General features: G+C 53.6%; 1 protein-coding gene across 3 annotated transcripts in view; it reads left to right on the top strand.

Moving 5' to 3' along the window:
• Nucleotides 1-24388, top strand: part of PTPRN2 (protein tyrosine phosphatase receptor type N2) — a 901057-nt gene that overhangs the window by 817287 nt on the left and 59382 nt on the right. For all 3 annotated transcript variants that reach the window (XM_032753238.2, XM_058428604.1, XM_032753237.2), the window contains 2 exons: nucleotides 5017-5164; nucleotides 21929-22002. In XM_032753238.2, the coding sequence (XP_032609129.1) occupies nucleotides 5017-5164; nucleotides 21929-22002 (222 nt within the window). The remainder of the gene's footprint in view (nucleotides 1-5016; nucleotides 5165-21928; nucleotides 22003-24388) is intronic.

Below are 24388 nucleotides of genomic sequence, written 5' to 3'. Positions count from 1 at the left end.
TGTCTGAGCTGCACCTTGAAGTCTGGGTTGGTTCATTACAGAAAAATCAGCACAAAATGTAGAGAAGGATGGCGGCGGGGAGGGGGCAAAGGCGGAGAAGCAGTCTTATGGGATAGAAAGTATCAGATTAGTAAAAGGAAATTCAGACAAAGGACAATGCCAGTCTAGGCACCCTTGGTAATTTTTTAAATAGGTTATATCTTGCACCAGAAACGCCAACCTGGTCGTTCAGTGAAAAAGCAACTGGAAAGGGGAGGTGATGAGAAGAAGATCAGCGAGAAGGCTGCGGTGACGAGCCAGGAGAAAATCCACAGGGCATTTCAGAGGCCACGCCCAGGCTTTGATGCTGCCACTAGCTGCTGGGGGCTGTGGACCAATTGCTTACCTTCTCTAGGCCTTGGTTTCCTTATCTGTAAGATGTGAGCCCCATCTCAGCATTTTTTCACTTTAAAGAAGTAAATTCTGTTCTGCTGAGGATGTCCAAAGTTGAAATGAAGGTACTCAGCACTGGGGGAAAAGGTTGCCTTACAGTTTGCTGTGGGCCCTGGGGTTATTCGTTGCCATTCTGCTTATCTTCATTTTCTGTTCTTTTCTACATGTGCTATTTATGTAACAAAAGTTGCAGTGCCTTAAGAAACTAAGCCATCCTACCACCACACTCTCTTTTATTTTATAGATGAGTGCATGTGTGAGAATTTAAATGTGAAGGTTTTTTTTCTGAGCTAACTATTTTTTTTATGATTTTTTCCCATTTATTGGGGTGCAGGTGGTATTTAGTTACATGAATAAGTTCTTTAGTGGTAATCTGTGAGATTTGGGTAACATATCACCTGAGCAGTATATACTGCACCATATTTGTTATCTTTTATCCCTCGCCCCCCTCCTTCCCCTCCCCTCAAGTCCCCAAAGTCCATTGTATCATTCTTATGCCTCTGCATCCTCATAGCTTAGCTCCCACATATCAGTGAGAACATATGATGTTTGGTTTTCCATTCCTGAGTTACTTAACTTGGAAGAATAGTCTCCAGTCTCATCCAGGTCACGGCAAATGCTGTTAATTCATTCCTTTTTATGGCTGTGTAGTATTCCATCGTATGTATGTACCACAGTTTCTTTATCCTCTCATTGATTGATAAGCATTTGGGTTTTTTCCACAATTTTGCAATTGTGAATTGTGCTGCTATAAACATGCATGTGCAAGTATATTTTTCATATAATGACATCTTTTCCTATGGGTAGATACCCAGTAGTGGGATTTCTGGATCAAATGGTAGTTCTACTTTTAGTTCTTTAAGGAATCTCCACACTGTTTTCCATAGTGGCTGTACTAGTTTACATTCCCACCAGCAGCAAAGAAGTGTTCCCTGTTCACTGCATCCACACCAGCATCTACTGTTTGTTGATTTTTTGATTATATCCATTCTTGCAGGAGTAAGGTGGTATCACACTGTGGTTTTGATATGCATTTCCCTGATCATTAGTGATGTTGAGCATTTTTTCATATGTCTGTTGGTCATTTGTATATCTTCTTTTGAGAATTGTCTATTCATGTCCTTATCCCACTTTTTGATAGGATTGTGTTTTTTTCTCTTACTGATTTGTTTGCTTAAATGTCCGTTTTAAAAACACCTATAGCTAAATGCCCACTATCAGGGAAACGCCACGAATACTGTTTAAATTACATGTTAATTTCCTAATAATTCCAGAAGACGTCTGAGTAGAGTTGCTATACTTGTCCAAGTTCACATGCAGGACGACCACAGTATAGACGGCCCCCAACTTACCATGGTTTGACTTTACAGTGGTGCAGAAGCAACATGCATTAAATAGAAACTGAACTTCAAGTACCCATGCAACCATTCTGTTACTCACTTTCAGTTCAGTGTTCAATGAATCACGTAAGATATTCAACACTTTATCCTCAGTAGGCTTTGTGTGAGATGGGTTTGCCCAGCTGCAGAGGAAGGTAGGTATTCTAGCATGTGTAAGGCAGGCTAGGCTCAGCTGTGACACTCAGTAGGTTACCTGTGTTCAATGCACTTTTTTTTTTTTTTTTTTTTTTTGAGACAGAGTTTCACTCGTCACCCAGGCTGGAGTGCGATGATGCAATCTCGGTTCACTGCAACATCCTCTTCCCAGGTTCAAGTGATTCTTCTGTCTCAGTCTCCCGAGTAGCTGGGCTTAGAGGCGCCCAGCACCATGCCCAGCTAATTTTTGTATTTTTAGTAGAGACAAGGTTTCACCATATTGGCCAGGCTGGTCTCGAACTCCTGGCCTCAGGTGATCCACCCGCCTTAGCCTCCCAAAGTGCTAGGATTACAGGCGTGAGCCACTGAGCCCGGCCTCAATGCACTTTCAACTTAAGAAACTCTTGGGCCATAACCCATCATAAGTAGGGGAGCATCTGTACTAAGCTCCCGTGGTACCTTTTGGTTTTGCTTTCATTGTTTAAAACATTACTTTGCTATGAAGGCCTAGCTTCCCCACAGACTCACAGATGAAAAGCAACTTATCTACAAGCCATGAAAGAGGAAAAAGACTCCTAAGATGTAGTTGGGGGATATTTCATCAGTTTAATATCACAAAGGATGTTTCATAAAAAATATTGATAGAAGAATACGGAACAGATCAAATTGAAATGAGCAGAACGGGACAAACACAGCCCACTGGAGTGGCGTGTGCAGAGAGATGTCAGCTCTATCTCAGTTTTAATAGAGTCAAGTGCCTCTGCAGATGGCTTCATTCTCCGTGAAAAAACATCACGTCAGTATCTACCTCTTCCTCCCTCCTACTACCCAACCTTGTGCCACACAGGCTCAGTTTATATTTTTGCCATAAATTTAGAAATTCAAGAGAACTTAGAGTATAATTTTGCTTCCCATAGTTAAGATAAATGTGAGAATTTAAATAGCTGCAGTTTATACGAATTAAGATAATATCCAATGCCTCTTTTGCAGACAATATTTTCGATTGGATTAAACCTGCTAGGGTTCGTCATTTTAGAACCCATCATGTTTTATTGAAGGAAGCCCATTTGTTTGTGATGGATTTTATGAAAAGAGCATTTTCCAAAGAAAAGCTGGGACCCAGAATCATTTTGCCAGGAACCATTTTCTACCTACCTATTTGTAGAACTCTACATAAGCTCAACTTGAGAAAAGTAGCTACAGAAACAGACTGGGACTATTCTTTCACCATAACTATCCACCTCCCAGGTTCCCTCACACACCAGATTTGGGCTAGATGAGCTGGTCAGTATTTTCACAAAACTTAAATATTATATCATCCAAAAATGTTTTTCCTATTAGGGTAACTTTGGTACAAAAATATGAATTCGATGTTCCATATAATGATGTCTCAAAAGAAAGAATGTGTAGTTCGCATTTCCTAGAGTGAGCCATTTGAATTTTGCCTAATTTCATAACTCGAGACATCTCTCTGGGGTGCTTCCTCCATGCACAAGGAAACCCCGAGGCTTCCTGGGTGTCGGGGCTGGTGACGGGAGTGGATGAACTCGTTCGCTTTGGCTCAGAGCAGCCCCGATGTTTCTGTTCCTGGCGCGGGTGTGCTCCCAAGCCTCAAGGCGTGGCGTGGGAAAAGCGTTCGCTGTGTGGAGCGGGCAGTCGGTGCGGCTTCTCATCGGCACTGGAGTCCCTCTGCTGTTCCCAACTAGCTCAAGCAGGGCCATGGTGGGGGTGACAGTGACAACCTGGGACCTCCCAACAGACGGCCTCAGAGTGCCCACCCTGAGCCCGGCGATTGTCCCTCACCACCATGCCCACCCAGATGCAGGGGTGTCGCGCAAACAGCACACGTGGCCGATGCACCTGCTCTCGTGTGAGCCAGGCCAGCACAGCAGGGTGTGTGTTTGCTGCATGGGTTCAGGTTGGCTGTGATCAAAAACTTCCACTAGACAGCATGATGAGCTGAGATTCCCGCCTCACCGTGTCCAGCCCTCCCTCCCTGCGTGTCTCTTTCTCCAACTGTCTCCTGGAATGGGCCCCAGTGGGCAGGGAGGGACCATCCCAGCTCCTCGGATCAATCGAAGGGGATGTCAGGGGGCGGGCGGAAGGTGAGAAGGGCCTGGACCACGGGCCTGACATTGGAATGCGTGGCCACTTTGCAGCAAAGGATCATGTGTGCACATGCATGCTTTATTTTCTCGTGTGGACACACTTGGAACCTGTGTCTACACATGACACACAGCACCTTGCAAATCCACAAGCAGAGTGACATCAGACGAGGCCGTCACTTCCTGTGGTGCCATAGTGCAGCTGGGTTTGGTCCTTTGAAATGCTCTTTCTTAAAATCAGGGCGAGTTCTCAACCGTACAGATGAATAAGAACCGACTGGACTGTGCTGGCGGCATGGGGGTCTTTGTGGAAGGGAATTTTCAGGAGGCCTTTGTTTCCTTGTCTATTCATAGTAATGCTCACCGACAAGCGCCAGAAAAATTAAGATTGGAACAGCCAAGGGTTAAAATATTTGCTTCCATCCGTTTGTGTTTGTTTCATGCTAGAAGCTGTTCTGCATTTTGCACAGATCAGAGCAGCCCAGTCTCTGAACTGCATCACACCCAGTGGGTTCAGAAAAGTGTGCTGGTTTTAAGAAAAATGACTCTATGCAGGCAGAAATGGGCACGCGAAGCAGCCCCACCAAGAGCTTGGTCTGAGCTCCCTGACCCTGTAATTAAAAGGTGTGATAATTGTTGTCATCTCAGCGGTAAACTGATTCCCAAACACATACCTAACACCCGAGTTTATATTTACATACGTAAAATGTGTGTTAACAATGCACATATTTCACTTAACAGTCGCATGGTATTATATGCATTGTGCACCGTAGCACAATGTCACACCACAGCCCAGGCTTATGCACATTGCAGGCACGGCCCAGGCTTGTGAGCAAGGTGGGCATGACCCACGCGGTGCGTGCAAAGTCCTCCGCTGCCTTTTGTGCATCTGCCGGCTGGGCTTACCACCTAGGCGCACTCCTGACCCTGTGTTTCCCTTTCAGTCCTACATGGAGGACCACCTGAAGAACAAGAACCGGCTGGAGAAGGAGTGGGAAGCGCTGTGCGCCTACCAGGCGGAGCCCAACAGCTCGTTTGTGGCCCAGAGGGAGGAGAACGTGCCCAAGAACCGCTCCCTGGCCGTGCTGACCTGTACGTACCAGCCCTGGGGGTGGGAGGCCTGGGTTACTGGTGGGGGAAACTGGCCATGCTGACCTGTATATACCAGCCCTAGGGGCAGGAGGCCAGGGTGACAGGAGGGGGAAACTGGCTGTGCTGACCTGTACATACCAGCCCCGGGGGCGGGAGGCCTGGGTTACAGGTGACAGAAACTGGCTGTGCTGACCTGTACGTACCAGCTCCGGGGGCGGGAGGCCAGGGTTATGGGTGGGGGAAACTGGCTGTGCTGACCTGTACGTACCAGCCCCGGGGGCTGGAGGCCAGAGTTACAGGTGGGGGAAACAGCCCCATCCTCAGGGTCTGCAAAGCCCTCCCCTCCTCCTTCCCGGTGCCCCCTCCTCTACAGCAGACTTGCCCCCTCTGGGAAGGCCCTGCTGGGAATCTCCCCTCTGCGATGCCATCCCCAGCCCAACCAACAAGGAACCAGTATCTTCCTTTCCTCCAGCACGGGCTTGGGGACATCTGCACCCCGGTGAGCGTCAGTTCTATTGTTCTCTGTCACCGTGTGACTTGAGACACGTTCCCGAACCTCTTGGAGGCTCCACGTCACATCTGTAATGGGGGTCGCGCAGACGTCCTTGAAATATTACTGCTGTGAGGATTAGATGAGGTCATTAGCATAGCACCAGCACATCGCAGGCACAGAATGAACAGTGGTCGCCTTTACAGCATCTTTAACTTTACAATTATTTCCACAAACTGAGCACCTACTACCTAGCTAGGGAGCATTGCCAGGAAATGGAAATATAAGGCAGCAGTTCTCCGAGTGGCTCGCGTGGAGTAGAAGAGACACCGTCTCGTGTTCCCGCAGCGTGGGATGCACTAAGCTGCGTCTGGGATGAGGAGGGCAAGGGCCGCCTGGTGCTGGCATCCACCTCACTCATCCTCTATGTGTACAGCAGGTTCCAAGGAAGATCCCACACTTTGCTTGTTAATAAACCCACCCGCCAGGAGGAAGGGGGTCCTAGATATGTTCCTGACCAGAGTTTCAGAGGGAAGTAGATACTCGCGTCGTTGATTCATGAATGATAAATGACAGTGTGGGTAGAGTTTCTTAGTTACTCTCCTGAGGACCCTAAGACAAGGCCCTTGCGCATGTCTCTGATGCAACAGAGGGAGCTTCGTCAGCTCACACTTCGAGAGCACCACTCGGCCACACTCACTTTCAGCTCAGCATCAGGCGGGACCAGTGTCCCCTGTGGCCGAGGCCGTCTCTCCGTCACTGTCTCCCTGCCTCAGCCCTTCGGAGCCAGTCAAGGGATCAGACTGGTGTCCCTGAGACACCGCCTGTCCCCGTACCAGCAGCACAGCCCCTCCACGGCAGCCCTGGTGCAGGCCAGGGAGAGGCGCTGCCCTTGCCCTCCTTCCAGCCCACAGGAAGTGTTACAGGTCAGAACAGGGAGAAGCTGGAATCTCGTTTTGCTTCAGAAACTAACCTGGGGCGTTGCAGACCTGTGTAAAATCCCATTCACCCACCTGGGTGCACGCTTCTTGCTACTCATGTAGTGTTCAGACCAGTTTCTATGAGGTCTGAGGGTTTTAACCCTAAAGAGATCTAAAAACAGAAGCTGTTGTGATTTATAAATTTTATATTTAGAAGAAAAGCAAAATACAATAGATCCCATCAGCCAACTAACAGATATTTACTAAGCACCTACCATGTGTCAGGGGCTACTAACAGGCTCTGGGGGCTTGGCCACTGTCCTCAGAGAGGAGCAGCCTGGGGGAGGAGAGGGCGGGGAGCGAAGCTGGTGTGGTAGGACAAGTGCGGGTGGTGGTAAGGGGGCGTCCTGCTGAGTCCTGAGTGGAGACATGGTTCATGGTAAACAGCCGTGCAGTAAGCGTGCATTACGTGTCTCTGTGTGTCTGGTCGTTTACTCGGACTGTGAGGTGTTTCATGGTAAATATTCGTCTGACAGCACGCCCTCCCCAGAGACAGCCCGGAGCGTGGCAGAAATGACCTGGCGATGGGGTTTTCCCCCTGTGTGCCCTGCAGCCACCTGGGCTCTGTCTGTGCCGTGTGGATGGGGGGGTTGGGGGCGAGGGACCTAGTGATGGTGAAGTGGTCCGTGCTCAGATGGGACACAGGCAGCCTCTCCAGGTAGCAGCCGGCGCCAACAGGGCGGCCACACATGGATGGGAACACAGGCAGCCTCTCCAGGTAGCAGCCGGCGCCAACAGGGCGGCCACACGAGATGGGACACAGGCAGCCTCTTCAGGTAGCAGCCGGCACCAACAGGGCGGCCACACATGGATGGGTGCCCGATGTTCTCATGGGGATCAGGACAGCCCTGCCCATTCTGAGCCAGGTCACGGGTGAGGGGGGAAGCACCTCCCTCCCGAGACTCACGCTGGAGCCAGAAAGAAGCTGCCTGCACCTCCTCCCAGGGTTCTCCCGACCCATGTGCCAGGGTGTGAAGACACAGCGCTGCCCTTCGGGCTTGAGAGGCCACCAGGGAAGACACAGAAGGGCAAGTTCACCTCCTGGGAGAACCCTAGATAGAAATATTTTCATGAACACATAGGTTTATTCTGAGCAGACTTGTATTACCTACTTTCTTCTCCATACTCTTGGCCATCTTGCCTCTGGGAAGGAGGTCTTGTCCTCGGGGAGACAGTGGCTTGGCTAAAGCTCTCGCTGTTGCCAGGCCCCAAGAGATGGCCGCCTCCTCTGTCTTCACTCCTGCCTCACCTGCGGCCACTGCGCTCTTCACAGGACACAACTGGCTCCAAAACAGCCACACACGGCCCAGGAGGACCGGCTTCCCCGTGGCTCTGTGGCTTGGAAGGCCCGTGCTGCGCTGTCATGGTGGGTGGATGGCACTCGAGCTGGGCTCCACACTGTCCTCCGTGTTGCGATGGAAGCGAGTCCGCATGCTGGGCGCACACTATCCTCTGTGCGGGGATGGAAGCACGAGTACTCGGCCACGCTGTCCTCTGTTCGGGATGGAACCTTCGAGTCCTCCGTCTGCACCTGCCTCTCCCACTGCGTCCTTTCTGCACGCTCACCGGGCACTCCCAGGTCTCTGGAAAGGGTCCTCGGGACCACCCCTCCCTTCTCTCCTGCCCCGCCTTCCCCATGGAGCACTTCCCTGGGCCATTCTTCCACCCAGGAGATGGACACGGTCGCCCAACTTCCCGGATGCACCCTGATCGGAATGAGCCCCCAAAGGAGAAGGAAACACGCATTATGAGATGCTTAGCTGGCACCATGCTAGGTCTAGTTGTATTATCTCAGAAGTTTAAAGAACTTAACATGCATTTTCTGTTTTTTGAATGTTTAAAAAAGGATTATGCAGCATTTCGCTTGTCTGCATTTCAGATTAAGAACAGGGATATGATACTATTTTGGTGCCATATCCTAAACAAACAAGTATTTTTGGCTCTATATTGTAATAACGAGAGAGAGAGAGAGAAACAAGACAATGCAGAGAGACAAGACAGAGACAATGAAGAGCTGAAGGCTCAGGTACAGGAAGACAGCGAGGAGGACAGTCATGTGGGGTTCACATCTCCCAGCTTCTGGGGGCATTGCTGCTAGAGGATCATAGCTGCCTCACAGCCAGAGGCGCGGCTGTGGGCATCTCCCAGGCCCTTGCCTTGCAGCGTGGTCCAGTGAGGCATAGGCCCAGCTGATCACCGTTCCCAGGAGTAAGGGTCACCACGCTGGCCCTGAGCTGCAGCTGCGTGAGCGGCGTCCTAACCACGGCATCACTGGGGCGTCGTGAGCCAGCATCCCCCGTGCCTGTGGATGTGCCACCTCTGGTCCTCACAAGAAACCCCCCACTTGGCTGACAAGAACTTTGGGATTTAGAGCCCGGCCCGTCAGAGCTGAAGCCCACACTCCCCAGTGCCATCCTCATAGGCTGTCGTGGGCTCACCTGAGATTGTGTGTGTGTGTTGGGAAAATCCATGTCCATTTCAAACTCCTACAGAAGTATTTGAAACATGTATGAGGGCTGAAGCACTTTGGCTAAGCATAGCTTTCCTTAGAATACTCAGAAGACAATTTCTTTCTAAATAAACCTTTGGTTTAGTTTTTTTTTTCTCTCCCAAAACTCTAAGCAGAGTCCCCTAAGAGGAATATTTTGCCTTGGTTACTTCTGAGTGTCCAAAAATTATCATGATTTGCTTTTAAAGATCAATACATGGGTGATTCTCCTAACTCTGAAGATTTGCTGATTAAGCCAGGGTTTTCTTTTTCCTTCCATAGAAAAAGGTTCTGGGCATATATGTCACCTTGCCAAGAAAGTTACTGGAGAGAGACTCCCAGCCTGGCTGCCTTCCCTCCACCCCTTTTGATCTCAGCGCCAGCCGACTCTGCCCCTAGGATTTGGGAAGGCTGTCGGTTTGTTGGTGTTGGAAAGAAAATATCCCAGCAAATTGTGTGTGGGCCTTTTTCTTTGCTACCTGACAGGCAGAAGCTGTTCTGGGCAGCTGTTCTGCCAGAGACCGGGGATTCTTTTTTAGGAAGAGATCTACGGAGTCCTTCTCGTTAGGCTGCTTCTCGAAGGGAAAGATTGTCTAAAAGCATCATCTCTGAACTACAACGGCAAGTGCACCTTCCATGAGCTCGTCAGGACCTCCCGTGCAAAGAAACAGTGCCGGTGGGGTTGTCAGGAGCCACGCTGACATTCCACACAGTTCAGCTGCTCAAAGTTCTGATTTTAGATCCTCTTTACTCTCTTTCTTAAAACTGAACCGATAGGTTGGTAAGATGCCTGGCCTGGTGTGGCATGGCTGTCTGTCATTCTCACATCCTCCTTCCGATTCCACTTACAGAATCTTCGTGTGGGGAGGGCCTCACAGAGTGTGGGGCGAGCCTGGCCTTCGGGGTGGCAGCCGTGGGACTCACCTTCTCCTGAGCGCACTGTTTCTCGTGACTTGGAAGACCCACCCTCCAGAGGGGCCCCAGGCCACAGTGTGCTTCTTCCTGGATCAGGCCTTGCCCTTTATCCACCATAAGTTATGTTCATCCTGCCAGGTGCACATCTCAGCGCCGGCTGATTCTGAGGCCGAACCCACTAACATCCAGAGTCTTTTCCTCAAGGTCTTCGGTCTTCGGTGGAGCCCAGGGCCTCGCGCACCCCCACCCCCACCCCCCGTTGGTGACCGTTGAGTTTAACAGGAGAATCGAGCCTTGTGTTCATCTCCTGTAACCGATTCTTGTTCAGCCTCCAGAGCTTGTGGTGCCTGAGTCACTGCGTCACCTCCCTCTCAGCTCGGCGCCATCTGCTCGTTTTATAAACATGTTTTTCACATCGTCAAGTCATTGATAAAAACACATTCCACAGGACCAGTGCTGAGCCAATCCTCCCCCGCGATGCGGATCCACCGCGGGACTTTCCAGGCGCTGGTTCTGGGGCTGAGATTGTTTCCACTGCCCAGCCCTGCGATGGGGTCACCCCAGCCGTCCCCAGGCCCCGAGCATATTGGCAAAGGCTCATCAGACGTTTCCACGTGAGGCTCAGGGCTAAACGCCTCCTTTTCATCCTTGAAACAGCCCTGAGATTCACACGGGGACAGAGTTGGGGCTGAAGGAGGTTAGGGAGCCCAAGGTCAGCGGCTCCCCGGAGAGTGCAGCCTACACTGCCCCAGTGCAGACCCAGCCGCAACCCACGCACGCGGCTCCTGCAGGACTCTCTCTGGAGCAGAAGTGTGGCTGGCTTAGCATGACTTCCTACCCCACTTTTTATTACAAGAGTTTTAAACACTCAAGTGGAAGGGGTAGCGTGGCATCACCTGCACACCCCCCACCCACGCTGGCCAGCCACCCGGTGTTGGCCGTATTAGCATGACCTGCGAGCACTTCATTTATTTTCTGGCTGGACGACTTCAAGTAAGTATCAGGCGTCATGCTGTCCAAATACTTTAGCCTGCCTGCAGGTCCTAAATACAAGGGCCTTCTCCTAGGTAGCTGCAGCCCTGTTATAACTAGGAAAATTAACAACAACCCCTCAGTGCCCTGTAACACCCAGCTGTGCCCATCTGCCCAGGCTTTGGAGACAGCAGATGAGCAGCTAAAACCACAGAATCGCATTTCCCCATAGTCCTGGAGGCCAGAGGCTGCGGTCCAGGATGTGGCAGGGCTGGCCGTGTCTGAGGCCCTCCCTGGGGATTGCCCTCCCTGGGGCTTGCAGGTGCTGTCTGTGACGAAGGGTCCCCTTTGTTTAAGGACAGCAGACCCACTGCACTAGGCCCCCCCTCAGGACCTCACCTTCACTTGCTGGTCTCTCTAGAGGCCCTGTCTCCAAACACAGCCGCACTCCGCAGTCCTGGGGGTTGGTGTCGTCACACGGGCATCAGGGCACAGCTCAGCCCCCAGCGCCGTCGCTATCACACACTCCCAGGGACTCCCGCCGCTTTCGCTACAACATGGTCTGTTATCTGTTGTCTGTTTTGTTTTTTCCACCAGGATGCAGTCAAGATTCATCATTGCATTTTGGGTTTTGTGTCTCTTTCGTCTTTTTAATTTTGAAACAGCTGTCCCTGACTTTTTTTCCTGATGTGAATGGTTCCTAATAAAGCTGTCCTTTTAGTGACCACTTTCCCGTTCCAAACAATCACAGACTCTCCATGTGGGAGTCTGTAGGGAACTCTGCAAGCCCACGAGAAGCTCATCTGCCCCCTTCCAGAAGCCCCGTTTCCCAAGAACCCGGAGTGTCCAGGTCTCCACGATGCTGTAGGAACATGACCAGCCTGCTCTGCGACCTTGCCACGGGCCACAGACTTCAAATCCTGCCTTGGCCCTGAGCCCCACCCTGGCCCTCCCCTGTCCTCCCCCCTCGTCCCCCTCCTCCCCCGTCCGCCTCCCCTCCGTCCTCCCTTTTCCTCCTCCCACCTCTTTCATGGTTCCCTGTATTCTGATTGGCCGGTTGAGCAGTTCTGCTGCAGAGCGGTGCTTTCGAAGGCATCCCGTTGCTTGTGGTCTTCCACCAGCAAGAATGTGGAGGCCAGCCCTGTGAGCTCACAGAGTCACAGTTGTGACAGGGAGGGTCGCCCCTGACCATGTGGCCTGTAAGGGGCTCGAGGAGTCTGGATAGCAGCGCCCGGGTTTGCTCTTAGTGAGAGACCCTGAGTCCCGGCATATTGTGTGGGGGCCGCAGGACAGCGGCCCTGGGTGCCCTCGAGACCCCTGCAGTCCGAGAGTCGAGGACTACGTGACAAACGGCAGTTCAGGCTGCCGCGGATGCAGGTTTGCTCATCCACGGCCGCCGGGTTAGGGAGACGATTCTGGCATGTTCCAGGCAGGCCGGTGTCGGGAGAGGGTCCCTGCCTGTGGGAGACGGAGGCGGCGAGGTGTGGAGGATGAGGGGCCGCTCGGCCGGCGGGGCAGGCTGGAGAACCCGGGAAAGGAACGCGGCGGCCTCCTCCCGCGGGAAGAGGCCCAAGACGGGTTCGCCCTGCGGCTCAGCGAGGAGCCCGCCCTGCCAGCTGCTGAGGACGCGCCCTGGACCCTGATCTCCTGGGCCTGAGGTGACGCGTTCTGTTGATTGAGGCCCGAGCTTTGCGGAAGTCTCTGGCCGCAGCCGCGGGAGGCGCACACGCTGAGGCTGCGCGACGTGGGGCCCGCCCAGACCCGCCTCCGCCCGTGTCTCCCCGCAGCCATCTCTGCCGTAACCATCGGAAGAGTCCGTAACTGTTGGTTTTGTGTCTGCGAGAAGCACAGCACTGGGAATAAGTCGCCCGCTGACCTTACAGTGGAAACGAAGGACAAGTGGAGTCACCTGGCACCGTCGCTGCTTAGCCCAGAAAATCGCCTCATCAGCGCCCTAGACCTGTTTGTGGACAACTTCAGGAGCTGAAGGAACCACCGATGTTCTGCAGCTGAGGCGGGAGGCAGGATTGGAGCCCGGGCTGCGCCTGTCCCTCCGGATGCAGGGGGCGCTGCCTGGTTCAGCCGCAGGGCTCTCCCTGCCTCCTCCCTCGGCCACCCAGGCCGGAAGCACCCCGGCCCCTTCTCAGGGACTCTCCCTGTCAGTGAGATCAACCCTCCGGAGCTGCTGTGTCTTCACTGAGCCACAGACCCGGACCGGGAGGCGGGGCCTTCAGCTGCTGTGGGGTGTGGGGGGCCCTGCCCTGGCCGGGGTGTGCGGCCGTAGCTGCTCCCACCCCCTTCCCTGCTTCACCCCAGCGTCTCTGTGGATGCCCTTTTGGCCGCGACCCCTCCCGTGCTGCGGAAGTGAGTTGCTCCTGCGAGCTGTTTAGGCAGGTTTCCCGTCGAATTTCCTCCCTTACTTTTCCAGACGCGCCCTCTTGGTGCAGTGTGCTCTGCGCCCCGTGCTGTGGTGTCAGAGGTCACTGTCGTCTGCAGCTCCCCTGGCAGCCCCAAGACCGTCAGTCACCGGTGCAGCTTCTGCCCCGGATCCACAAAACAGGCGTTAATCTCAGGCAGCACAGCCACAAGCCAGAGCTGTTCTTCTGGTAATATCCTGTGTCCTGGGATAAGGCATGTGAGCTGCCCCCTGCTCGTAGTTTCAGCTCTTTGGAGGCGCCCCTCAGCCGTTTGTGTCTCTGTCTCGCAGCTGCCACACTCCTGGTCGCTGCTCGCACAGACGAGATTCATCATCAGTGTTTGTTGATGGACGGCCTCTCGGTGGAGCCATGCAGACAGCGTGGCCCTACCTGTCCGATACCTGTGCTCCTGTTACAGCAAACTGTTCTGATTCCTGCGAGAAAGTCGCCACCAGCGCACACAGCCACACCTCGCTGTGTGTCTGGAGCTGGTCTCTGGGTTGCCCACACTCCACAACTGCAGGCTGGCTCCAGGCGGCGCTTTCTCTGTGCAGGCACCAGGTGCTGCTCAGGGCACAGGAAGCCAAACCCGGGTCGCTCCAGGTGCTCTGGGCCTGGAGGGCTGCAGGGACAGAGCGCCAGGGACAGGCAGTGTAAGTGGCCAAAGCAAGCTGTCTCCCGTTCCGGAGGCCAGAAATGGAGATCAGAGTGTCAGCAGGGCTGGCTTCTCTGGAGGCCCTGCTCCTTAGCACGACCACGGCTGTCATCTTCGTCTTCACACGGGCGCTCTCCCTCCACGTGTGGGTGTGCAGATTCCTTCTTCCTAACAGCACACCAGTCATACTGCATTAGGGCTGCCCAAATAGCCTCCGCTCGCTTACCTCTGTAAAGACCTTATTTCCAAATAAGGTCATGTTCTGAGGGCTGGGACTCCAGTGTGTCTTTTTGGTGGAGGGTACGCAGCTCAACCCTGGGACCTGGTGCCTCCAAGTCAGCTCAGTGACTGGGTGGGTGCTGCCTGGCCACGGCAACCCACACACCTTTGGCGTCTGTTCCCCCTGCCTCCTGCCCCCGCACAGCCCTGCCTGGGGAGCTCCTTCTACACAGATGCCTGAGATGAGACTAGTGTGGGTTAAAATCGCTTCAGGTATGGGAATCCCCCAGGGCTTGAGGCTCCTTCTAGTCCACCTGCCCCAGGTCACCTGCCCAACACGCCTCTGATCCTGTTGGGGGGTGACTTTCTGAGAGATCTGTCTGTGGGGGATGCCAGTGAAACCATTTAAGACATGAGACACTAAACCAGCCTTGTGACCATGCCACTTGGGGCCACTGTTGCTCCTCTGGGACCTGCTTTTGACGCGTCCGATGTGGAAGCCAGACGCCAGCCTCGCGCTCGGTTTTGCAGCTCAGCAGTGGGCAGCGTGCTTCATGAGTGGTGGATGGGGCAGGTCTCATTTCCATGACCATCTCTGGATGTAGCAGGGCTTTCTGGACATGAGCCCCAGCCTGTCCCAGTCTGCCCAGATGCAGCATTGCATGCTGAGCTGCAGAAGCCCTGAACGACACTCAGCTGACTTTCCTAAATGTTCGATGATCTTTATAGCTTGAGCTGAGCATTTGCCGAAGGCGTAATTGGAAGCAGAATGTCTGCCTGCTAAGGACGGGAGCGTGTGGGAGGAAGAGGACCTGCCCTTTCAGAATGCAAATGTCATCACACTGTTGCTGGTCTTCAAGTGCCCAGGTCTGCAAAGAATCAAGCCCATGTAGCTTCTCTGAGTATTGAAACAAACGTGGTCTGATCATTTATTCCTTTGCCTCAACTATGACAAGTTCAAAGGCCTTTCTGTGTGTGAGCAGCTGGGACCCCTAAGTAGCACTGACGGCCCTTGCTGATGGACAGCAGCCCCAGGATGTGCCTTTGCAGCCCTCAGACCTCGATGGACACCACGAACTCAGAGCAGGGGCTTGTGGGTGCTGGTGCCAACTGCAGAGCACATCCCAGAACGTGTTCTTTGCTGGAGTCAGGACTCCCTCTAGGAGCAAGACGCCGGCTCCACCTCTCCACAGGCCACACTGTCAACATGAAGAAAAGGGCCTCCCGCCAGCATAAATGACTGAGCCTAAACCTTCACAGAAAGCAGAGGCAGTTGGAGAGCCCAAGAGAACACCTGAGACCCCTGAGAGGAAGGAACCCCATTGCCGAGTTCGTGAGGCCCCTGGACTCAGCAGTGGCTTCACAGATGGCCTCACGCATCCTCCAAACAGCAGCACCGTGGCGCCCGTGTGCTGGTGGGAGGCAGATTCTTGGCCCTGCGGAGCAGCTTCCTGAGTGTGGACAGCAAGCCAGGAGGCCTGGGGGAATGCCGTCCTCAGGGATCCGTGTAGCGAGACGATGTCCCGGGCAGAGGAGTCTTCCACACGCTTTCCTCAGATGCAGTCGGGTGGGCACGGGAGGTTCCGGATCATGATTAGTGACTATACCGCCACGTCCTCTAACGTGCCTAGCTTGGCCGTCTCCCAAGGCTCTTTGCCCTAGTAATAATCAAGAAGAAATTGTGGGATGTGTCTCTTCTGTTGGCACCTATGAAAAATCGCTCCATATGTTCTGCCACCACGGGGCAGCAAGAACGCGCTTTGCCACCTCGGCTGACCTGCCCGGTTGGGTGCGTGTCCACCGTCATCTCAGCTTTGCTCCTCATTGCTTGCTGTGTGCCATTTACCACAACAGTGCTGTGAGTTGTGTGTTATCATCCTGCATTCTCCGAACACTGAACAGTTTACCCAGGATCGCCTGCTGGCAAGCAGTGGGGCTGGGAGTCAAACCCTGTGCTCCCGTGTGGACCACGAGGCCGTGGCCACGTGAATCGTTCCATCCTTCTGAGCCTTAGTTTCTTCAGCGTAAAATGGGAAGGTAGTCCCTGTTCTGTCCGTGGCCCAGGATGGCCACTGGGTCCAGGATGAGAGAAGAGAATCTAATCCGTGAAAATATGGAACATCTGAGAAATTTGAAATACTCTTTTTTTTAACATTTAAAAAAAAATTTTTTGAGGCAGAGTTTCACTCTTGTTGTCCAGGCTGGAGTGCAATGGCACGGTCTCAGCTCACTGCAACCTCCGCCTCCCAGGTTCAAGCAATTCTCCTGCCTCAGCCTCCCAAGTAGCTGGGATTACAGCTGCCCACCACCACGCCTGGCTAATTTTTGTATTTTTAGTAGAGACGTGGTTTTGCCATTTTGGCCAGACTGGTCTCGAACTCCTGACCTCAGGTGATCTACCCACCTCAGCCTCCCAAAGTACTGGGATTATAGGTGTGAGTCACCGCGGCCAGCCTGAAATATTGTTGAACAAGGCACTAACGCATGATAAACACAGTAAAGGTTCAGAAAAGGAACGTGCACAGTGACATTAATTTAACTCACTGACATTAACTCAGTTATAGGGCCAGGTGAAGGAAGACTCTGTGTGAGTTCCCACATTTTCCTGGCCTCTCAGTAAATTCTCAGACTAAGGTTTTGAAGAGCACATCCATTGTTAATGGAAACATGAGCCCCAGGCTGTTATGAATTCTCACCCTGTGGTTCCCCCCATTGCTCTGTGTTGCCTCCCCAGGGTGGTATGATGTTTCATTTGACAACAGGAGGGAGCAGCCTTCAGTTCCCTGAGCACAGGCCAGGGCTGATTGCGCGTGGGCCTGCCCTGGCTTCATCTCCAGCCTGGGGTTGGCCTTGAGAGGCCCCAGGCCACCTGCCTCCCTTCACTTCACAGAACATGAAGGCCCCTCCCCAGGCCTCACACGTCAAGGAAACTGCCCTTTAGGGGACTCGGGAACTGGAGGCCATCATCCTGTTGGCTCTCAAAACATCTTATAAAAAGTAAGAGATCATGAAATAGAGATTCGCCAGGCACATGAACTCTCCACACGAGGAATGGTTGCCGCCCTGTGCAGGAATCAGGGTCCGCCCTCCTCCACAGCCCGCAGCGTCCCTCAGCCCTCCCAGGATGGCTCCAAGCATTTCCCGGAGGTTCCAAATGACCCCATATTACAAACACAATGACTTTGCTGGCCAGGTGCAGTGGTTCATGCCTGTAATCCCAGCACTTTGGGAGGCCGAGGCAGGTGGATCATCTGAGATCAGGAGTTTGAGACCACCCTGGCCAACATGGTGAAGCCCTGTCTCTACTAAAAATACAAAAATTAGCCATGTGCAGTGGTGCGTGCCTGTAGTCCCAGCTACTTGGGAGGCTGAGGCAGGAGAATCACTTGAACGCAAGAGGTGGAGGTTGCAGTGATCCAGTATCGTGCCACTGCACTCGAGCTTGGGTGACGGAGTAAGACCCTGTCTCTTAAAAAAAAAAAGACTGCTGGTAATTTCAAAAGCGACATGTTGACACAAAATCAAATATGTGATCAGGAAGTAGGAGCTCTCCAAAGCCCTGGAAGCCGGGTCCTTGACTCAGCGCCATCTTTAAAGGGTGACCTCAGGGGAAATAAATTTGGCTGAAACAATTTTCCACCAAGAAGCCCATGGATTGTCCACTCGCCAGGAGGGCTCAGGTGTCCATGGCAGATTCCCCCTCTGCCATCGAGAGGAGAGGGCTGGGCTCACAGAATGCATGTTTAACTCCCCAGGACTCCCGAGCTAGGGAAGCATTTTCTTAATTTTCCAGTGAGAAAATCCAGCTGTCACTTGTCTGCTGAGTCCAGTGGCAGTGGCCGCTTTCCCTGTGGCCTGTTGCTCACAGGGCCTGGCGGCAGGGACCCTTCAGCTGAGGAGGAGTTCCCAGCACGCTGCTCTGATGCCTCCTCTGCCCCCCGCAGAGGCCAGGCCACTGGTCTCAGGGTGCAGTGGGCACCGTCAAAGCACCAGACCAAGCCAGGCCAAAAGCCTGGGGGCTCCGGGCTGCGCTGCCTGTTCCCTGCCCTGCTCCCTCCTGACCCTGCTCTTGGTAAAGGCTTCTCAGACGCATAAGGACGGTCCGCAGTTGCTGGTCTCACAAGTGCCTAAAGGTGGCTGTGCTGAAAATGGGGCAGGGCCCCAGAGGCCCCTGGAAGCAGCCAGAAGCCCCTGCTTTTATTTCCAAGCTCTGTGTGGGCTGCAGCACCGGGCCCAGCGCAGCACCGCTGACCACAGCCTCATCTCTGGTTGTGGTGTCTGTGTGGCCCCGCTGTGAAATTGGGTTTCTGGAATCAGTGTTTGGAGTAGTGTTTGTGGGCTGTTCAGATGTCAGAGTCAACCAATTTTTTTCTGATGATTTGTATTACAATTTCCTGCCACTGCCAATTTTCACTCTCCAAGAACTAATTTGTGCAGGAGCTAAAAGCCATTGAGTCCCTGGGATTTTTGCGTCATTCACACCTTCGTTCAAAGCAGATGGGATGATTTGCAGCTTCACGACATTCCTGAGGCATTCAACTACATACAGCATGTGCATGTGTACACATGCATTCTTCTCCTCTCTCTAGATGTTTTATCTTATCCCATCTTGTCACCCCTGAAAGAGGCTGACATTCCTACCTGAAGGAGGGTGTCAGGACGGCATCCAACCTGGAGTGTATTGATCTCTAGTGCACAGTACTTTCCTAGTTCAATCAGTTAAAACACTCACTAAGTTTCCCAAGCCCTAGAATTTGTTGTTTTAAAAACTATAAGTAGAATCTCCAGGAAAAATGAAAGAATTGCATAGAGAAGCAGAGTCCATGCAGCTTCACCACCACCACATGCTCCATCATTGGGGCCACTTCCTTCTGGTGCCAGTGCCCGCAGGAGGTGCACGGGGAGTTTGGAGTTGGGGAACAGGTCCAGAGGGGACCCACGGCCACCAAGCACTGGCCTCCGAGGGCTCCAGCGAGGGTGCTTTTGTTTTCTCAGAAAAGATGGAAATTGGTGGTGTGTGCAGCACTGAAAGGTTTTCCCTGGGACAAACGGCAGCAGAGCTGAGACGCTGTTGCTTTCAGATTTCAGCCAGGGACGGCAGTGACAGGCCCTCTGGAGTGGCCACTACCATCACACCGGCTGCAGCAGGGAGGTGTGACCTAGGCATCCTGTTCCACGAAGTAGGCAGGACCCCCACCCCCACCCCCACGCCAGGGAGTAGGTACAGCTGCCCAAACCGTAGCTGCAGACCCAGGCAGCCCTGCACACTTAGGGACCCAGGAAGAAGATCCTTGCTCTTGCAAGAAGTGCCTGCTCCTGCTGCCTGGATTCTTCCTGCTGTTGGCACCCATGCTGATCTTGGAGCAAAGTCAGGGCTGAGCCCGGGTGCTGTCACAGCCCAGCAGGTGTGACACTCAGGGCAGTGCTGACACACCAGCCCCCTGCCACCTCAGCCCCCTCTGGACTTTGGGCACCAATAAGCATGGGAGGGAAGCCGAGGGAGGGCTGAGGGCAGCTCGGCTCTGGCCTGCAGGTGCCCCTTGGCACAAAGAGCCTGGGTGCCATGAATGGCAGCAGGAGACAGATTCCTGGGCAAAAGGGGGAAGGTCCTCCATGAAGCACCACCTTCATGCCAGGGAGGGTTTGAAGGCTGGGGGCTCGGCTGCAAGTCCTGTGGATCAGAGTGGGAACTCATGGTGCCTTTTCCAGGCCTGCCCATGGCCACTCGTGGACCAATCAGCATGTACTTCCTCCCCTCTGAGGCCCATAAATGCCCCAGGCTCAGCCAGAGCTGGGCAGACATGGGGATGACCAGCTGCAGAGAGGAGCTTCCCACTCCAAGGCCTCCTTTCTGCTGAGGGCTGTAGAGACAATGGGACAAGCATCCTGCAGAGAGGAGCTACCCACTCCAGAGCCTCCTCTTTGCTAGGAGCTGAACACTCATCGGGACCCCCTGGCTGCAGAAAGGAGCTGCCTCCTGTGGGAGACTGAGCTGTTCTATTGCTCAATAAACTCCTCTTCATCTTGCTCATCCTCCACTTGTCTCCATACCTCATTCTTCCTGGTCACAGAACAAGAACTCAGCACCTGTGGAATGGTGGGACTAGAAGAGCTGCAGCACAAACAGGGCTGATGCCCCTTGCTCGCCACATTGTGAGTAAAGAGAAGGAGAGAACAGCTGTAGCCCTTCAGGAAGCCCAGACCTGGGAGCTCCCCGAGCTGGGCCTGTGACTCCATCTTTGGGACCCTGTGGTTCCTGGTATCTCCAAACTTCCAGGAGCTACCGTGTTCCTCAGTGTCAACCATGGAAGCTGCTTGCAGTGTGTCTGGTCTGGCCGCAGCCTCGCAGAGAGCCAGCACCCATGCTGGCACCTGGAGCTGCCTACCCTGCTGCAGCACCCAGCATGCCTGACTGGTGTGGCCAGACCCCGTGCTCCTCACACACCCCTCACCACTCCATGCCTGACTCACCCTTGGCAGGCATGAGACCAGGCTGGTAGTGTGAGCCAAACACGGCCTTCCAGGCCCAGCCTGAGCAAAACTTGGGCAAAGGTGCCACTGGCCACAGAGATTTCTGGCCAGAAAAACAACACCCCAAAGATCCTGTAACACAAAGTGCACCTTGCAGAGAAAAGGAAGCGGCTGCCCACCAGGGAGATGGGAGGTGCAGGAGGGGCTCTTGCAGCTTCCACACCTCTGTGAGCTCTGCTGGTCGAAGTTTCTAAAAACACAGCAAAGAGGAGGGCAGTCACAGCAAGCAGGATGGGGGTTACCCCAGAACCAAAGCCAAGACAGCTCGCGTATCACACACGTCACAAGTGCCTGCTGTCCCCCCTGCTGCGCCCAGCTTCAGCAGCCGTCAGGTTACTCTGCCTGTCCAAGCGAGTTTTTATGGCAGTCTCCACCAGTACATTTTTCCTCCATTTCCTCTTTATCTGCATTTTATTTGTCTCTTACTCTCCTTTTAAAACTAAATTCCAGTAATCTTGAGGACTTAACTGTTCATTGACTATGAAACTTTATATTTTGAAAGGCAGGCGATTGCTTAACATTCATATTTCTGTTTACCCATTGTGTGTTGCCAAGTGCCTCTGTGATTTAAAGGCCAACATGGTATAAAATTCTGCAGAGGAACCCCTGACCTTGGTGTGTGAACTCCACATGGGGGAAAACACCAGTATATCTCCGTTCTGCTGAGTGGGAGCTTTGTGCCAGTTCCCCACATGCCGTTCGTCTGCCTCCCACTTGGAGGATCACCAACGGAGGGGAGGATGGGAACAGGAACATTAGAAACCCCATTCAGGAGGGTGTGAGCAGAGTCCAGGGAGAGGACGCTGGTGGGCCCTGGAGCCGAGGCAGGGGTCCCACACTGCTGGGCTATAGGCCTTGGAGGCTGGTTGGGAGTCCCACACTGCTGTGCAGGGGACCCTGGAGGCCAGGCAGGGGTCCCACACTGCTGGGCTATAGGCCCTGGAGGCCGGGCAGGGGTCCCACACTGCTGGGCTATAGGCCCTGGAGGCCAGGTGGGGGTCCCACACTGCTGTGCGGTGGACCCTGGAGGCCGGGCAGGGGTCCCACGCTGCTGGGTGGGCCAGTGTTCCTCTGACCCCTGCACTGTGTCCTTGCAGATGACCACTCCCGGGTCCTGCTGAAGGCGGAGAACAGCCACAGCCACTCGGACTACATCAACGCCAGCCCCATCGTAAGTGCGTTGCTGGGGCAGGGGCCCCGGGCTTTCCCTCGGGCGGCACGGACGCGGCAAATCATGCGAGAAGGTTCTCGGGGGAAATCACGTCCCCACCCAGCTTGGCGTCTCTGCGGTGGACGGGGCAGACCCTGCCCACTGGGATCCCGCCACTCCCCTGTTCCTTCACCAGCAGGGCTGTTTATGAGCTGTGTGGGTCCCGGTTTACACTGGGCAGTGGGTTCCATGACTTGTAGAGCATCCAGCAATGGCGACTGGACAGTTTCCTGACTACAAGACATGGCTTTTAGGAGAGGTTCATAGTGGGTGCCGTTCCTCTTTCCTGGAGCTACGTATTCCCTGTATATTCATGGGGCATGGGCACATGAGGCCTCAGTCTACGCTTTTTGTAACAATCAGTGGCTTGGAGGCAGGTCCAGAATTCCAGGTTCGTTTTCCTGAAGTATTTCTAGTGAATGGGACCCTGTTTCTTAAGAAAGAGACTGTTTGCTGGCTGTTCCTCCCCCTGGGATGGACGCAGGTGCAGTGGAGATCGGGCTGTCCTGTGTTTCTGGGGACGAGTGTGGCGGCAGCTCCTGTGCCATGAGGTATGAGTCCCTGTGGCCTGTGGTCCCTCACTTCCCAGGGGCTCCTCTCAGCCCATGCTGGATGCGGCTCTCACCCTATTTAACTCTGGGCATCCCCCTTCCCTGTCATGACCTGTGGGGGGAGCAGGGCTGAATGGGGAGGTTTGCAGCCTTCCCAGAGGGAGCAGAGGAGGGAGAGATATGAGCTTCGAGATGGCTGAAGCCACAGGCCGGGGACACTCGGACTGGATGTTCAGATGAGCAGTGATGGTGGCAGGTGGCGGGGGCGGGATGGGACACTGTCCAGGGCCCGGGCTTTGGAGACCTGGCAGACAGCACTTTAAACCAGCGGTGGAGAGGCTGGGGCTCCGTGCGGATTTATGGCGGACGCTGGTTGTCATGTTTCCCCCTTTAAACAGCTCTTCTCAATCCCCTGGTCTTCAGGGAAGCATGAGGACATCTCACTAAAATTCCAAATTTGCCTTTAATCAAACATGGTGCCTGCAGGATGTGACGCTGTTCTAGGGCTGAGTGAGATGGGGCAGGTGATCAAGGCACAGATCGCACCCTACAGTGTCCCGAAGTTTCTTTGCTCGTCCATAGGGAGGTTTGGATGAAAGTATTGGCCCAACTGCCTGCAGGCCGCGGCCACTGATGGCGGAGGGTGCTCAGCTCTCCGCTCTGCTGACCTCAGCGGCCACTGATGGCGGAGGGTGCTCAGCTCTCGGCTCTGCTGGTCTCAGCGGCCACTGATGGCGGAGGGTGCTCAGCTCTCCGCTCTGCTGGTCTCCGCGGTCACTGATGGCGGACGGTGCTCAGCTCTCTGCTCTGCTGATCTCAGCACACCTGTGGGATAAAGCACACTGGGAAGATGTCCACATGCCTGAGCCAGTCCCGTTTTCCCACACTTCACGGCCCACACAGTGAGCATGTTCGGCTTTGAGAGACTGAATTCAAAGTGAAGAACTGGCCTAGTGTACTTGGTCTACACCACCTGAACCCAGGCTTCTGTTTATGTGTTCATTCTTAAGAAGGAATCACTTCCTTCCTTCCAGCAGAGGTTGACTCCCAAGCTTGGTTCCGTCTGGGTTTCAAAGATCCTCATTCATCTTCCTTAATAAGACGTGATGCACATAGTATTTTTCTGTCATCAATTCTAATTCAAAAACATCAAACCAAAACCTCGCTGATGTGCCAGCCTCTCACTTGATGAACAGAACGTGCGTTCTGGTAAAGCCAGGTGTGCGTGCCTGGATTCCGCTCCTGTACTATGTGCAGCAGAGTTGGCAACACGAAATCATCCAAAGGAAAAGAAAAGCCATGTTGAGGTCCCTCTTCCCTGAGATGAACCATTTGATGAAGCCAGAATGAGGAATAAAGCCATGATTCACAAGCCTAAAAGATGAGCGTTCAGCACTGCAGCTGGGCCACTCTCCCCCACTTGATGGGTTCCAACTTGCAGATGTCTGCGCTATTCCAGGCCACAGCCAAGCCCCAGCGTGGGCAGCAGTGCCCAGTGCAGCAACTGTGTGGATCTGGAAACGGTGGACAGCTTTCATGCTCATGTGGGAACCAGAGGGGGTGTGTGTTTGGGGGATGAATTCCTGCACATTCATGCAACTCCCTCTCCAGGCCTTACTGGGCAGGAGCTTGGGTGAGAAGGCGAGGCCAGGAGGGAGAAGTAATTTTATGGTACATTTATGTCTTTCCTTTATGTCATACCACAATTCTTTTGTTTTGTTTTTTTTTCTCCCAAATTTGGGTTGTAAGAATGAAGCAGAAGAAATCGATGGTGCCTCTTCTTTATGAAATAGCTG

Source organism: Hylobates moloch, unplaced genomic scaffold (genome assembly GCF_009828535.3).
Source record: "Hylobates moloch isolate HMO894 unplaced genomic scaffold, HMol_V3 SCAFFOLD_1, whole genome shotgun sequence".
Taxonomy (NCBI): domain Eukaryota; kingdom Metazoa; phylum Chordata; class Mammalia; order Primates; family Hylobatidae; genus Hylobates; species Hylobates moloch.
This window is presented reverse-complemented; position numbering and strand designations above follow the sequence as displayed.